Genomic DNA, 14949 nt, shown 5'->3' with positions numbered 1-14949 from the left:
TATTTTAATATCTAAGTAATTGATAGAGATAATTTCACCTAATATGACTTATTCCCTTAACTGTAATATCTATTATCTTGCTCACTCACTGATACCTATTATACTTATTGCTCTAATGGTTTTTTGTTGATTGTTGGTTGTTTTTTTTTTTGGTTCGTTGGTTGGGATATTTAAATTATACCTACTTATTATCATTGAATTTTTAATGCGTAAACTGATACTGCAGCTCCTGATTAATTCAATTAAGTACTCGACCTTGACTGTTAATTAAGCGTAAATAATCGGAAATACGACGCTCAAGCAATTTGTACTTAATTAGCGATGATCATGTTTAATCATTTAATCAATGTCAAACGGATACTATTCATTTATGAAAACGAAAACAGGAAGCGAAATTCAGAAACATAAAAAAAATGATAATAGGGTGTTTGACTGTATTTAAATTAAATTATTTCACACCATGCAAGAAATAAAGCACCAGAAGATTAGGTTGAGGTTAGGTTTAAATAACTTTATTTCTCATAATAAAGAATTACAGGATTCACTTACATCAGAAAGTTACATGTTAAAACTAAGACTAAGGATACAGTGTACACAAAAAGAAAACATGTTATTCATAGTGGGTAGACATGCATTACGCGAACATCTCGGCACATATTTTTACGTTGCTAACTGCACCACAACCATAAGATAAATAAGAGAAACGTAGACAGCAGTTATTTTTAAATATAATTTCTATTTTAAAACGCGTCTAATACTATAGACTAGGTAATTTGATTTTGGCGTTACATGCTAGAATGTTTCGTATAAATTCCATAGCAGCAAAATCGTTTTGACAGTTCGAAAATAAAAGTAATTTGACTAGTAGTCAAATACCTACCCTAATTATTTGACTCTATTTTTTTTATTTGAATCATGAACGTCAGGCCGCAGTAGAAACATCGAATCAGTAATGCAGCTGCATTTTCCATTCTAACGTCATCCTTAGCTGTAATTACTGACGCCTTATTGTATTCCAGTAATTATAGTCTATTAAACTATCTAACGTCTTCGCTATTCACAAGTTCGTGCAACTTGCGAGTTCGCATCTTGGCTTATGAAGTACTGAAGTTCACATGTACAGAAGTTGATGGTGAAACTTCGCTAAACGCGCGGATATTACAATATGTATTTTAATATTGTTCAGTGTCCGTTAATACGTCTTTATGCAGTTTCAAATCGATATACCCACCTATCGAAATACCTACTTGTCGTATGTAAACAAAAACTCGATTTTTGAATGTAAAACGTCAACTTGTGTCTGTAAACATACAGATCCACAAATTCACTACAAATTTTAAAATCGATCCACATCTTGTTCCAACTTCCAAATATTCAAAAGTATTAAGCACTCTAAATTAACTGCATCACAAGTTACCAAAATGCCAGTGAAGTGAAGTGAGAACAAACAAAAGTGACATATAATGACAATCATAACCTAAAAACACAACTGTCAAAAACCAGATACAATGTGGAACCCAAACGCCATAGACAATCGGCAGCTAGAGAAGCGGGTCATCGTCGGCCGCGTCCGACCGACGTGGGCGCGAAACCTGCCAGAGACAAGGGAGGATGAGGATAAGAATGAGGAGATTGGGGTCATGCCGCATAGCGAGCCCCCGTCGCCTACGGAGCCCTGGCAGCAGGGGAAGCAGGAAGATAAATATGACGCTTTTGGGAAGGTGAGTCATGTACTTGTTAAGGCCCACTTGCACCACCCGACTAACCCGGGATTAAACGGTTAAACCGTTAACCTAGAGTCAAATTGTACTGGTAACCATGGTAACTCCAGGTTTATCCGGTTAACCCCGGTTTAGTGGAATGGTGCAAGTGGGCCTAATACGAGTAAATAGATAATAATCCCATCCTTAATTCCTCATGTGAAATGTCGCTACACAAATGGCCAAGAAAACGATTATAACTGGAGACACCTAACTATAACTCCTCTACACGATGGGCCAGCGCCGGCCACTCCAAGGGACGCATTTATGCGTTAGAGGGTGCAAGTGATATTGCTATATCATGCATTCTACCGCAAGGCTGCGTCCCTTGGAGTGGCTGGCGTTGGCCCATCGTGTAGAGGAGCCATAAAACGAGAAAGTAGGAAGACTATTTACAACTTTCGCCAAGTTCTGAAGAGGTTTGTAAATAACTCTTCATTTAGTTGAAGCGAGGCGCAATTAAAAGCAGCTAGGTAAATAAATTCGTACACGGCGGAAAGTTGATAAATGGCGAGAAAAAATTTAAGAAATTTGAACTTTATGTCATTTTATTTTTCAAATTTCATCAATCAAATATCTCGAGTTATTAACTTCTTCGCGCCGCCGTGTGCGGAAATATACATAGTTTTGTACTTAAACCGCTGTAGGTATGCTAAAATCATGGAATTATAACTTTATTTAACTCTTTGATTTACATATTTTAAGAAATAGGTACTATTCTGATGTCCGGTTCACGTACTACCTACACAATGCACTGTCCCTATAAATATCGCTTGCCGCGCAAACAATTAAATGCTTACTATAGTTCGTTTTTTTTAAGCATTAGAAAGAACTTGGAAGAAGGTAAGCGATTTTGACATGTCTTTTAATTCAAAAACGCTTTTTAAAAATCAGCAACTATTACTTATGAAAGCAGAAGAATATAAATGATCGTATTAGTTTCATAAATGTTACATATTTGCCGTATTATTTTTAAAATGTGTTTTTCAATTAAAAGACACATCAAGATTGTTTACCTTATTTCTAATGCTAAAAAACGAACTATAATTTAAAAATACATGAGTTAATTAAACTGTAAACGTAGACAACCTGTAGGTCGACCTGTGGTCGTCTAGAGTTAGACCAAGAAAAGTCTGCAGCAGTTATGATAGCATTGATAGCCCATGCAGTGCAAGTGTTATTTATACGTCATAATTTCATAAAAATTTGTCGTTTAAAATAACACTGGCACTGCGTGGGTTATCAAAATCGCTGCAGAAATTTCTTGGTCTAACACTACCTTAAGATTAACACTCATTACAGCTTAAACATAGTCTAATAAAACATGGTCTTCTCTTCCCAGAGTGACACAGGCCTACGTCACAATAACATGGCCGCTATATATAGCGCTATCGCATATTATCATATAGCGCTGTCTCATGATGACGTAGGCCTGTGTCAGTCAGGTGACCTAGAAAATACGGGAAGAGAGTACCAGGCGGAGTATATTATTATACCATGAGCTTAAAGTTATTTCCATTTTCCCCCATTTCACAGGTGATGCTGCTGGGTGACAGCGGCGTCGGCAAGACGTGCATGCTAGTCCGCTTCCGGGACGGCACTTTCCTTGCCGGAAACTACATATCCACCGTCGGCATCGACTTCCGGGTACAGACAATACTTCCTGGCCGGAAGGAAATATACGATCAAAAAAAATTCAGAGCCGCGAATTGGTCTCGGCCGCCGATGCGCTGGAATTTTTACTTTTCTCCTTTAAAAAATTATAAGTACATACTTATATAGGTAATCTGTGAAGGGTAAAAGTGGCAAATAAAAAAAATTTGCGCGAAAGGAAGGGTAATCCTCTCATAAAAAATGATGGGCTGGGCTGGGCCTTGTTTTGTAAATCTACAAATTATTATTTAATAGTTTCAATAAGGTATTTAGTATTCGTTTTTAGTTTTAATTTAGTTTTATTTTATAGATTTGTTAGTTTATTTTTATTTTTAATAATAGTTTCAATTAATTTTAACAACAACAACAACTAACCTAACCAAACATTTTAATAAAATATTTTCAATAAAATAACTTCTATTCCTATACCTCGGTACCTCGATCAGAAATGTCACAGTCGAAAAGCCAGAATATAGCCAGAATCTATGACACAAACTTTTCTTTTCTAGGTGGCCATATTCTCGCAAAAAAAGATAACTATCAAGGGTTCCAATTTCAAACGGGCCAGTCGCGGGTGCACGCGGCCGCTTCGCCGCCACGCCATTGGTGTTTGAACTTTGGCGCGCTTTTTCTGTTCCCGCCCCCTGCCACGTGACAGCTGTGATTGAATCGGCCTGACTGATTTATTATTGAAATGTTTTTTTTTATTTGTGCCGTTTTTGCCGCCTTGATTTATGGCATCTGCCAGTTTTTTTGGAGTTATTGGTTTGCTAAATTGGCTGTTCACTGGACGCTAAATTATAAAAGCAGCTTTTTATTGAATACCTGCAATTGCAGTTACAATTTTATTACAACTCACGCTTAAATTATCTACTTAAGTATGTTATGCGATGATATAAGATAACGTGCATTAAAACTTTAGGGCACAAATTTATATTCGTGGGTAAATTATGGCTCGCTTGCTTTACCATTCTGAATAAGTACCTACCATGTCTTCATGTCATAAAAGTCACATCACATCAGATTTACATTAAGTACCTTAACTTATATTATATTTAAACTATTTAGATACCTAATTTAACTTTGACATTTGGTATGATAGCACAAAAACTCACGTGTAATATCAACGCAAAAATAGCTGGAATATTTTTTATTAAAGTACAAATAACAGCTTTGTAAGTTTGTAATGTAAACTTTTAGTACAGCTAGCGCCATCTGTTACAGAACAAGGTAGTCACGGTCGACGGCATCAAGGTAAAACTTCAGATTTGGGACACCGCGGGGCAGGAGCGCTTTCGGAGCGTCACGCACGCATACTACAGAGACGCTCATGGTAAACAAATTACCTTATTATTATGTTATACTGTAGGTAAGGTGAGATAAGTACCTAAGAGTAAGACTTTCACCAGGGCAAGACAAACACTTGTATTATGGAATCCTCATACGAGGGTTGCACTGAAAATGTCGGGAATAGAGAAAACTGTCGCATCTAGACAGTCAATCTTTATTTTAATGCATACTTAAACTCAAACTGACCACGCATATAAATTTTCTTTTGAAAGTAATCATTCTGTAATGCACACGGCTCATAATCCCAAAGTCCTTTTTGTATGGCGATTTTGGGGCCTTAGTGGTTTTGTATGAAATTCATGGAGTAGCCAACGGAATTGAAGTTTTTTTTACATATATATGTATATAAAAGATTTTTTTACTGTTGTCATATGAATATTTAGGAATGTCGAAATCTGCCGATATGCAAATTTTTTGGCAGTCTTTTTAATTAACAGCACAAATGCGATTTTAATTTTTGACGTCGCTTTGGAATGACATGCTTCTTTAAGATCACCCATGGGATAAAATGAAAGTGACTTTCATATTTAATTTTAACTGCAAACGAACGTACGATGAAATCTAGTTCATAAAAAAATAACAGAAGCCCTTTGTAACTTTTATTTGTTCGATGAGGGCATATTGAGAACCGTTTAAAAATATGATTCGAAAAATCACTTGGTCAAAAATTCAAATAATGTTCGACATACAATTTTCAAATTGCCAGTAATTCTTAAATACAAATGACAACCAAATGGAATATACCTTAAAAGTTTTATAAAGAGTTACATTTTTATAAATTATATGCCTCTTTCTATTATGTTATTTCTAAGTGTCCCATTCCCGAATCTTTCAGTGCGACCCTCGTATAGGTTGTCTTGCCCTGAGCAAAATAAACTATGTTCGTCTTACCCCCACCTTACCTTGTATGTAGACCTATTCTAGTAAAACATTTTTTCAGAATAGGTGTAGGCTTAAATCAGAACGTTTGAGACACTAAATTTCATAAATTAGACGAATTAGTTTTACCGATGTATAGAATTTATGATACTACTAGCGCCATCTCTGGCGGACTCTGGGAACTAAAATCAACCTTGCCTATTTTCCTGCAAATCTTGACCTACATGTCGTATCTTCCACTGAATTACAATGCGTTTCCAGTAAAAAATAATTATTATTTACCTAAGATTATTGTGAAATTGTGCTCATAAAGAAACAAAGAAATCTTCATTAGAACATGCAACTAAGTATGTTTCTACAGGCAAAGATATAGTTTATATCTACCTAATTTTAAGTAGGTAAAAGAATCCAGATCAGTCTTGGTCCAAGATTCCAAACCACATAAAGGCAGTCGGGTTGGCCTCGACCCGTTTGTACTAGCAAACCGCCAGTACTAGCAAAATGAACCCTAGGTCTTTACAATAAGACCCACATGCCGTAACTCGTCAAACCGGATCGCACACGTGAAACTCGATTTGGCCACATTGAGTCGCTTGGTGTCCCGGACGGGACGTATTCCCGTTACCTTGGATTGAAGAAGAGTAGTTAGTCGAACACTAGTCTAGTAGATCGGTATATCAGGGATCTCAAGATCCTATCAAATCGGAGAGCTACTTATAGTGGTGCTTCTGAGAGCTCGACTCGCCTAAACTCGACGAACTATTAGTTAGAATAACATTTTTATTCCTATATCCTATTGCACCAGTCCAATTTTTTGCGTTTCACGTTTCATGGAAAAAAGGCTTCTTCAGTCGTCGGTGCGATCCTCATGCGAAGCTCATGGGCTCATGTTTAATAGGTACACCTATAAGTTGATCAATTCAATAACAATTAACAGGGTAGGCCGTGATCTCAATATCATTTGAGGTTTTAAACATCAGAAAGCCATATCGAGTGGTTATACAAGTATGAAAGTAGTTCAAAGTCTTGCACCAAATGACAAGCTCTCAATGAAACTTAAAGCAAAAAAGGTGCGTTCCCCTTTCACAAACACCCTATGTTTTCATCGCACTTGTCAATAAACCAGTATAATTTGAACCTCGAAATCCTTAAAAACGGTATGGAATAGAGATCCATCTAGCTGGTTTTTTCAGCCAAGTATTTTTAAGTGATTGGATTAACAGCAACCGCCAACAGCAGATGTTGTGTAATATGAGAACATCACCACATGCGGTCATCATAGTCCTTGATTCAATACATTAAGGTTGTGTATCGTAAAGCTAGCTCGTTATGATATCCTGCAATTCCTGTTCACACCATCGGTGCTGGTGTATGATGTCACGATCTTAACGTGCGGTTGTTTTGTACCTTAACTTAAGGCGTTAAGGTTAGTTTTCGTATGGCTGTGTCAACTCGTGTGTCCTGTCCACAGCGTTGCTGCTGCTGTATGACGTCACGAACAAAACCAGCTTCGACAACATTCGGGCCTGGCTCGGGGAGATTCGGGAGTACGCGCAGGATGATGTCGTTATTATGCTATTAGGTAAGGACTACAGCCACTACAAGTTACATGAGGCCAATAAAATTGCAAGGGAATTCTTTTTGTTAACCCTACGTCTAATTCATGAAAGTAGAAGCAATGTCTCGCAGCAAAAGTAAAGGGCAATAATCCGAGAACCTTTATTATTACCTACTTACCGAAATTACCGACACCTACCTACCTACTTAGGGTATAGACCGAATCGAATCGGATTATGACATATAGGAATACGTTGATAAGTATTTGAAATATTTCATTGATATGAGTTCACTAAAATTGCATCGTGCATCTATTCTACATCGCCACACTCTACAGCGCCACGCTTTCAGTTGGTTTGATCCGAATCGCCCCGTGACTCGATTCTACTCGTCGTACCCTAAGTCACGTCACAAAAAATCGTTTTTACTTCATAGCTCCACCACATGCCCACTATCTTTTTTTAGCCATATCCAACGCCTACGCGTAATGCGATATTTGTGATATTACGACATTTTATTGACTTCAATTTGAAATGAAGGAATGAGAGTGTATGAGGGAGAAGTGGAAGTGGGAGTTGGAAGGGGTAGACCTCGGCGGACTTTCTCTGATCAGATCGGGGAAATCCTGAAGAAAGGCCAGGTCAAGAGCACCCTAAACCGGCGAGCGTGTATGAGGAATGTTATGAATGTGAGGGAAGCGAAAGAGGTAGGTATGTCAGGATCGTAGCAAGTGGAAATCCGTGGTCTCTGCCTACCCCTCCGGGAAATAGGCGTGATTATATGTATGTACGTATGTATGTCAATTTGAAATGAGCAAAATATTTCAAAACTCAAATGAAGAGCGCTGAAGGGTTATGACATTTATGACTTACTTACAGTAGATAGTACCTCTCTACGGAGATAAATTGTAAAATTGTAAAGCTCTATCGCCTCGGCAGAGTGACTTTAATTTCCGCCCGTGGAAGCGATTGTGAGGGGTAGGTTACTTACTGCCGTATTCGAACTTCAAGATATTCACAAGAGACGACACGTTCTAGATCCATTCTAGATACCTACGTTATAGTTTAGATATCAACTAGTTCTCTTTTGCAGCGCAATTCGTGCAACCAATGTCACTTTTACGTTAGATAGAGTAAGATATCTATTAGATGTGAATTGGATCTCTAAGTCATATCCTGTGGAAATCGTTTAAGAGTATCTCCAGAATCGCACAAATGCCAAATTTGACAGGTTAGTCTTAAACATATCGTTATCGTATCTTAGTGATGTCTAAAAGATATCTAATAGATGTGAGAATCGGGCCCTTACACCTCGATTGCTTTTGTTTTGATATTAAATTTGTTTGGGAAAAGCCGTCAAATTGACGCGCGACTCCGGGGACTTTTTGGTTTGGGTAATATTTCCCTTGATGTTTCGAAACTTTTAATTATTTGTTATTAATTTTCAAAACTTTTAATTATTTGTTATTAATGTTCAAAACTTTCATTTATTTGTTATTAATTTTGAAAAGCGTTAGTAATAAAATTTATTATTTTCTTCGATTTCTTCCACCCCTTTTTAGAATATTGTGATTCGGGATGAATCTCGTTTGTTTGAGAAAGCAATGAAACAAAGAAATACTTCGTTATTTGATGAAAGGGTTTATTAATAAGTACATTGAAAGTATTGAAACGGAATGTATAGGTATGTAAATACTTTGTAATGCACGTTGGGCTTTGGTAGGTTAGAATATCGTCAACATTTTTAACATTTTGTTTTGATATAGGTAGAATCAAAAATAACACGTGTAATCCTATCCGGTTTGCTTTGTTTTTCCATCTCTTTTGTCAATCAGGTAAACCCTACCTTTCTAAGGTCCTAATACCAACCTACCACACCTCAATTGATACACAACACAGTCACAGTACAAATTACCACGGATCGATTATAAAATAAATAAAATAAAAAGCCCATTTATTCCATAACCAACTTAAGCTATAGGTACACAAAAAAAAAATACAGTTATAAATTTTGAACTAATTAGCTAACAAATAATTGATTGAATCCACATAAATTAAAACTAAGTAGGTTTGGACCCCTCTCGGGTAAAGGCCTCCTCCAAATCATGCCATATATCTCTGTCTTGAGCTACTTCCTGCCAGTTGTTTACTTTTCGTTGTAAGTCGTCTGCCCAACGAGCGTTTGGTTTGCCCTGTCTTCTCGTTCCTTTTGGTCTAGTCCACAGCGTGACGATCTTAGTCCATTTCTCTTCGTGCATTCTTGCCACGTGACCAGCCCACTTCCATTTTGATCTTAATGCGTATTCTAGAGCATCGATGCATTTTGTTTTTTGTCGTATATGGTCATGTCTAATTTTCTGTATTAATTTTATATTTAATATATTTCTTTCTATGGCTCTCTGACATTTACCAATTTTTTCTTTAGCCTTGTATGTAAACTTCCAAGTCTGACTCCCGTATGTAAGTGTAGGGAGTAAACACGAATCTATTACTCTTTTCTTTAGCTTTAGTGGTATATCACTTTTTAAAATTTCTTTCATACTCCAAAACTTGTTCCAAGTCTTTTTAACTCTTCGCTCTATTTCGTCTAAATTATTATTTTGATTGAATGAAAGCTGTTTGCCGAGATAAACGAATGATTCGACTTTTTCGATTCTTTCATTGCCTAGATAAATATGTTCGTCTTTAACATTTGTCATGATTTTTGTTTTTTGCAAGTTAATTTCTAAACCAATTTTTTTACTAGCGTTACTTAAAGAGTTCAACATAAATTGTAAATTAATAGAGTCGTCTGAAACAAGGACCACGTCGTCAGCGAAGCAGAGATGTGTCAAATTTCTGTTCTTTATGTTTATTCCTCTTCCTGACCAGTTAAGATTTTTCAGTACGTATTGTAAGACCGCTATAAATAGAGTTGGAGAGAGCGGGTCTCCTTGTCTCACCCCTCGTTTTATTTTAATTTCTCTACCGGTACTCTCGAGCTTCACCCTGCTCCTGCAGTTTCTATAGATGTTCTTAATAATTTTAATATAAGTAGGATGTATTTCTGCTTCTGTCAAAGCTTTCCATATTGCTACATGATCAATTGAGTCGAAAGCTTTCTGGTAGTCAATCAAATTACCAAAAGACCCTTTTCGTATATACATAGATATTATTGAAGCACTCCTCAACTTAAATTAATAGCTAGTTGATAAAATCATGGCAATTCAGAACGCACCAAGCTAAGCAATTAAATATTCAGACATAAACCGTGACGTCCTAATAAAATTTAGAATTAAAGCAGAGTAGGAAGGGAACCTTTCCGTAGGGGGGTCGGAGCTTTATACAGGTAGGTACCTAAATAAACATTTGGGCTTGGTCACACGTGTTTTTATTTAATAATACCTACGTTAGTCAATGAATAAAATAAAAGGCACATGTTGCTAGTTAAATGATGCTTAACTTTCTTACAAACTTTGGATAAAATACCACATCAATATTGCATAACGCTTTATGAAACTTACGTATTATTTCAGGTAACAAATCCGACAGCGGCCTAGAGCGGGCGGTGAGGCGGGAGGAGGGACAGCGCCTAGCCAGGGAATACCAAGTCTCCTTCATGGAGACCTCGGCGAAAACTGGCCTGAACGTCGAAGCGGCGTTCGCCCACGTGGCGAGGGCGCTCGTGGCGAAGGCGAACCCGGCTGACCCCAACAGGCTCGCTGTACGGGCGCCGCCGGTGCAAGAGCAGAGATCCTCATGTCCACCTTGTACTTAAGATTTCTAAAACCTGTTTAGAGCTGTTTTGTCTATATAATTCGACTGTGCACCTATACCTAAATATTAGTGGCGGCGCGTCAAACATATCCATAGGCAAGCCGAGGCTAATTTGGCTTACATATTTCCTTTACAACTCTGGTCAAACCTCCAAAAACAGGCAAGCCGGTGGGAATCGGCTTTTATGGACGCGCCGCCACTGAGTAAATATAATAAGTCGCCTTTGTCAAGACGTCTGTGGGACGCTGAACGTCGAAGCGGCGTTCGCCCACGTGGCGAGGGCGCTCGTGGCGAAGGCGAACCCGGCTGACCCCAACAGGCTCGCCGTACGCGCGCCGCCGGTGCAAGAGCAGAGATCCTCGTGTCCACCTTGTACTTAAGATTTCTAAAATCTGTTTAGAGCTGATTTGTCTATATAACTCAACTGTGCAACTATAATAAGTCACTTTTCTCAAGAAGTCTGTGGGACGCTGAACGTCGAAGCGGCGTTCGCCCATGAGGGCGTTCGTGGCGAAGGCGAACCCGTCTGACTCCAACCGGCTCGTTGTACGTGTACCGCCGGTGCAGGAGCAGAGATCCTCATGTCCACCTTGTACTTAAGATTTCTAAAACCTGTTTAGAGCTGATTTGTCTTTATAACTCGACTGTGCAACTATAATAAGTCACTTTTGTTAAGAAGTCTGTGGGACGCTGAAAGTTGAAGCGGCGTTCGCCTATGTGACGAGGGAGCTCGTGGCGAAGGTGAACCCGGCTGACCACAACCGGCTCGCTGTACGCGCACCGCCAGAGCAGAGATCCCCGTGTCCACCTTGTACTTAAGATTTCTGAAACCTGTTTAGAGCTGATTTGTCTATATAATTCAACTGTGCATCTATAATAAGTCACTTTTATTAAGACGTCTGTGGAACGCTGAAAGTCGAAGCGGCATTCGCCCATGTGGAGAGGGCGCTCGTGGCGAAGGCGAACTCGGCTGACCCCATCCGGCTCGCTGTACAGCACCGCCGTTAGAATTTCTAAATATTTACAGCATATTTATCTATAAATATACCTAACTTCAAAAAAAACTGTGCAATAAGTCGCCTTTATCAAAACTTCTGTGGAAAATGGACTGAACGTGAAAGCGGCATTCGCCCACTACAGAGATCATCATGTCCAAGGTGGTACTCAAGACTTCTAAAACCTATTTAGAGCTGATTGTGGCTTTCCATCAGAGAATGGTCCTTATGCTTCATATTCATAAGGACCTTCCCATTAGAGAAAGGATTCATGCCGAGTTATCTTGGTCCGACCCTAGCTCTAATAGGTAAAACGTTTTAACAATTTTAACCTTGCGCGCTAATGGTTAAGTTCTTTCTCTTTGGAAGGCTGAAATGCACAATGTACATAATTAACTCAACATAATAATGTACTTACCTATTTTAATAAGTATTACTTGGATGTATAATAATATATCAAATTGTTTGTAGCAGAGATTGTATATTGAATAATTTTGATGTGTGTTAAATTATGAAATTGTGCATAAAAAGCATATTTAATTAATAAGCATACTTGTGCAGTATTAAATTTCTCGAAAACATTATTCTGTAAGTTAAATGTATTTACTTACATAGTACTTATCTACAATTACAAATTCTTACATATCTTTCGTTAAACTTTTAGCGATTTTACAATAAAAAAATGTGAAAAATTATGTTTTATAGAGATGTTTATTAGTATTATACCTACTCGAGTGAAATCAAATGTTTCCTTATAAGGTCCATGCTAACTTCGGAAACGGGATAATTTTAAAAATGGCAAATGTAAAATTAGAGGCATTTCACACTTTAGCAATAGCAACACTTCTGTACGCTGCCACAGAACGACGCTGCTGCAATTACTGCAACCCAGGACATCTTGATTACGGCACAGAATAAATAATAGTACTAGGTACAGAAGACTCACTCTCTAACAAAACGCGTCTGTTATGATCAGCACAGATATGGCCGGTAGGTGGCGACAGCGCCACGCGCGGCTTATGGCTTTCCCTAAAATTGGGGTGGAACGGATGCACTTTTAGCTACCTGTAGCAAAGCGACGAAATCGCGGAGTGAGCCACGCCTATGCCTGATTACGGTCGCTAGATACTTACATTAAAACGTTACATAGTAGATAAGATATTTGCCATTTTTCAAAATTATCCCGATGTTTTTGGAAGTTAGACCAATGCACGATTCGTACTTAAGCACATTTTTGTGTACCGTTATAATTACAATATAATGTTCTATTTTGCTTATGAGTATGGCTGGACCATATCAAAGCTACCTATTTGTGACGTTCCACGGTAAAATGTACCTAATGGCGGCTGGCGCTTACGTCACATAGCGCCGCAATAATATTGCAGCGGCGTTAATAATAGCGTAAGCGCCAACCGCCATAAGGTACCTTTATCAGTGGGACGTCACATTTAATTGTACCAAAGTGATAGCATAGCACCTATAAATTTCTTAAAAATTGACGTAAGTAATTTTCCATGCACGTTTACAAATTAGCAGTCTAGTAAATACGTATTATAATTTACGTATTTTATATATTTACAGAGATCCCTATTCAAAGGATAGCCATATTAGCTGTGTACGGCTACCATCAGTTTGGCATTGACATAAACGCTATCGTGAACGTAATTTACTTTCTATGCATCTCGCCCGTACTGACATATTAGTGCGAAAGAGATATATATATAGAAAGTAAATTACGTTCGCGATAGCGTTTATGTCAATGCCAAACTGATGGTAGCCGTAGGTAGGTACTGAAACTTGAAGGTGAAGTGATCGACATACGACCCGACCACGGCTATTATCCTCTGAAACTCTAAAAATATATTTAAAAAAATTCGTAAATTATACATTTTTATTGTTTTTTCTTATTTTATATTTTACTTTTAAATGCATCTTTTGCAGCTGGGTGAACTTTAAAAAAAATACACATCTTTTATACACACACTGTGTTGGCTTATCTTTAAATCGACATAACTTATATTGAGTGTCTATTTTAAATAATACCTAATGTAATTTTAAGTAAATTACTGCTATGAAACAATAAATTAATTTGTAAATACATTTGTTGTAAAGTATTATCGTTGTGTAAATGTTTTCGGTGGCATTGTATGTTGCTTGTGCGATTAAAGATTAAAAAATAAATATTTATTTGAAAATAAATTTTGTTTTTAATTTTCACGAAACCGTGAAAGCCCAAGCACAGAATAAATAATAGTACTATATACTACCGTACAGTCAGCAGCAGAAGTTGCTAAGCGGTCGAGGTGTTCTAAATTACCTTGACACGCTCTTATTCTCTTAACAATAAAGTCGCGTCAAGATCATTTTGAACATCTGGCCCGCTTAGCAACTTCTGCTGCTGACTGTACAGAAAGGAAACTTCCTACAAAACCGAAGTTTGACAGCGGTACAGGGTCGAATCATGCTGTCCCGTTCTAATATACATAATTATATATGGCACTATCCCTTTCGGCTATTTAGGGTTGTCAAAATTTTAAGTACGAAAGTAAATAAAAAATAATGCCCAAATGTAATAAATGGTACGCGTCTCAACGGGCAGTAAAGGCTTTTATATAAGTAAAATACTTGGTACCTAGCGACCCGACGTCATTATGTTATGATCTATTATTTCATGTTTCACGTTGTACTACGGAACCCAAAACAAACAGAAAAGAACGTAGTAAAAATAAGTATTGAGGTTCATTCATAACTTTCATTCATTAGATAAGCCCTCTATGTTGGCAATACTTGACTAATTTATTATTCCTCCAAGTTTTATTTTGGTGAATTCACGCGGAAAATAAAGCTAACGGTGGCATGTTTATAACAAAATTATAGATTTCACTATTAGATGGGTATAATACATTTATAAAGGAATTAAAAGCAATTTACAACGTTCAAACATTAACTTCAGAAATCTAAACAGTTTCATAACTCCCGCTACTTTTATCGAGTTGCCAT

The 14949-nt window shown here is 37.6% G+C and overlaps 1 protein-coding gene across 2 annotated transcripts in view; it reads left to right on the top strand.

Annotated features, from left to right (window-relative positions):
* The window catches only part of LOC134665097 (ras-related protein Rab-37), an 89633-nt gene extending 78620 nt beyond the window's left edge, over positions 1 to 11013 (top strand). The window contains exons 1-5 of one of the 2 annotated variants that reach the window (XM_063521918.1): positions 1509 to 1721; positions 3297 to 3407; positions 4638 to 4746; positions 7114 to 7224; positions 10714 to 11013. In XM_063521918.1, coding sequence (XP_063377988.1) covers positions 1509 to 1721; positions 3297 to 3407; positions 4638 to 4746; positions 7114 to 7224; positions 10714 to 10955 — 786 coding nt within the window. In that variant the 3' untranslated portion in view covers positions 10956 to 11013. Of the gene's footprint in view, positions 1 to 1508; positions 1722 to 3296; positions 3408 to 4637; positions 4747 to 7113; positions 7225 to 10713 lie in introns of those variants that run through there. The other variant, XM_063521919.1, reaches the window with a different exon arrangement.
* Positions 11014 to 14949: the final 3936 nt, after the last annotated feature.

This window comes from Cydia fagiglandana, chromosome 6, assembly GCF_963556715.1.
Source record: "Cydia fagiglandana chromosome 6, ilCydFagi1.1, whole genome shotgun sequence".
Lineage (NCBI taxonomy): Eukaryota > Metazoa > Arthropoda > Insecta > Lepidoptera > Tortricidae > Cydia > Cydia fagiglandana.
This window is presented reverse-complemented; position numbering and strand designations above follow the sequence as displayed.